The 2,013-nt window shown below is 42.3% G+C and overlaps 1 protein-coding gene across 1 annotated transcript; it reads left to right on the forward strand.

Annotated features, from left to right (window-relative positions):
- Nucleotides 1-307: 307 nt before the first annotated feature.
- Nucleotides 308-1,249, forward strand: LOC114530797. Its single transcript, XM_028552418.1, has one exon. It carries the CDS (start codon nt 308-310, stop codon nt 1,247-1,249), a length of 942 nt encoding a protein of 313 aa, XP_028408219.1.
- The last annotated feature ends 764 nt before the right edge of the window (nt 1,250-2,013 follow it).

Genomic DNA, 2,013 nt, shown 5'->3' on the forward strand with positions numbered 1-2,013 from the left:
CGGAGTAGAAACAACGTTAGCCCGAATTCGATCAAATTATTGGATAGTAAAAGGGCGGAAGAGCGTCAAAGAGATTTTGCGAAAGTGCGTTGTATGCACTCGGTATCAAGGCCTGCCTATGCGTCCTCCGTCAAGTCCCGATTTACCGGATTATAGAGTCGACCATTCTGCTCATGCCTTTCAAGCTACTGGTCTTGATTTCGCCGGACCTCTTTACGTTAAAGGTGCTTCAAAGAACAACAAGTCGTACATTTTATTACTAACTTGCGCGTCCAGTCGAGCCGTTCACTTAGAACTCGTGCCTAACATGTCGGTGGATGGATTTTTACGAGGTTTTAAGAGGTTCATGGCGCGAAGAGGAATACCAGATATGATCATTAACGATAATTTTAAGACCTTTAAATCGGCGGAAGTGAAAAAATTTATGTTGTTGCAAGGGATCACGCAGAGGTTCATTTTGCCTGCCTCGCCTTGGTGGGGTGGCTTTTACGAACGTTTGGTTAGAACTGTCAAGACGTGTCTAAAGAAAACCCTTGGAAGAGCTTTTGTGACTTTTGAAGAGTTACAAACAGTATTGTGTGAAATTGAAGTCGCGATTAACAATAGGCCGTTAGCCTACGTGAGTGATGATGACCTTGACGAAGCGCTGACACCGTTCCACCTCATGCACGGGCGTAACGTCGGAAAAAGAACAAAACCTGGTGATTTCATATTTCCCACGAGTGTTGTACAGTGTAAGCGCCGACTTTTCCATGTTCGAAAGGTGTTGAAAGATTTTTGGGCGCGGTTTCGCGGTAGTTATTTAAGCGAGCTACGACAAATGAACATATATCGAAAATCGAAGAGCAAGAACGTGCGTAGCATAGCAGTAGGAGATGTCGCCTTGATACGAGACGACGAACCGGTTCCTCGTACTCAGTGGAGAATGGGAAAAATTCTACGGCTTGTAAAAGGTCTGGACGGCCAAATACGAGGTGCTCAACTTAAAGTGTTGTCGAAAGCGGGAAAACAGACAACTGTGTTTCGTCCAGTACAGAAACTGATTCCGTTTGAAATTTGCGAAAATGAAAACAACGAAGAGAATGCAACCGATGATGCCCAGCTTCTCGAGCTTCCAGAGGAACCAGAGGATGAAAGCTTAAACGAAGAAGTCAAGACTCATGACGGTCCGGAGAGTGGAAAACGCAAGAAAAGGAAGGCGGCCATAGAAGGCCAGAACTTACGTAGACTTCGTGAACGTTTTTCCTAGTTCTATATATATATATATTAATAGCGAACGTTAATTCTTTGTTGGGGAGGATGTAGAAAACAGTAATTTAATCTGACATACTGTTATACTTCATCTTAGTAATATTTAATAGTTTCGTTTTAATTGGTTGAGTTAAGTCACGTGGGTTTACCTCGTGCAAAGAAAAAAGGTTGAACACTTGGTGTATGAACTTCGGACAATGCAAATGAATTTGTATTGACGTTATTTGCAATTAAATAACATTTCTAAAAAGCCAGTATTCGTTCTGCTTTTTATACCTTGTAATCACTTTTCAGATAGCGTTTTGCCATTTTCAGTTTACTGATCGTGTTCTTCGCCCACGTGTGGCCTTTATTGTACTCATCTCGAAGCTTTTCCACTAGCTCTTCTATGTCATCAAATGCTTGAGCACCTTCCGCAGAAAAGTAGTCCAATCCTTGCAACGACTTTCTCACGGAAGCACTGCACACTGTCAAAACTCTGCATAGGCTGCTTCGACTCATTGGCGCAAAGCCAATTTCTTTGCAATAGGTTATGTATTGTTGAACTACCTGTTCGGGAATCAATGTTCGTACAACATTTGGTACTGTGACCGTTGCACTGTTGGAGAGCTTCAGTGTTTTTTCTCCAAATGGCAAATCTAGAACAACTTGACCACTTGTGATAAAGGTTAAAAAGTGATCAAGTTTTTCAAGTGGAATATACATGCGAGCACTCTTCGTAGCAGTAACTGCAGAACCTCTTCCATGGAGTAGTATATGGTG

The sequence above is a fragment of the Dendronephthya gigantea genome, unplaced genomic scaffold (genome assembly GCF_004324835.1).
Source record: "Dendronephthya gigantea isolate DGI-Jeju-01 unplaced genomic scaffold, DenGig_1.0 000066F, whole genome shotgun sequence".
NCBI classification, from domain to species: domain Eukaryota; kingdom Metazoa; phylum Cnidaria; class Anthozoa; order Malacalcyonacea; family Nephtheidae; genus Dendronephthya; species Dendronephthya gigantea.

Coding starts and splice junctions, on each gene's coding strand:
- LOC114530797 (XM_028552418.1), top strand. CDS start 308: ATGTCGGTGGATGGATTTTTACGAGGTTTTAAGAGGTTCATGGCGCGA.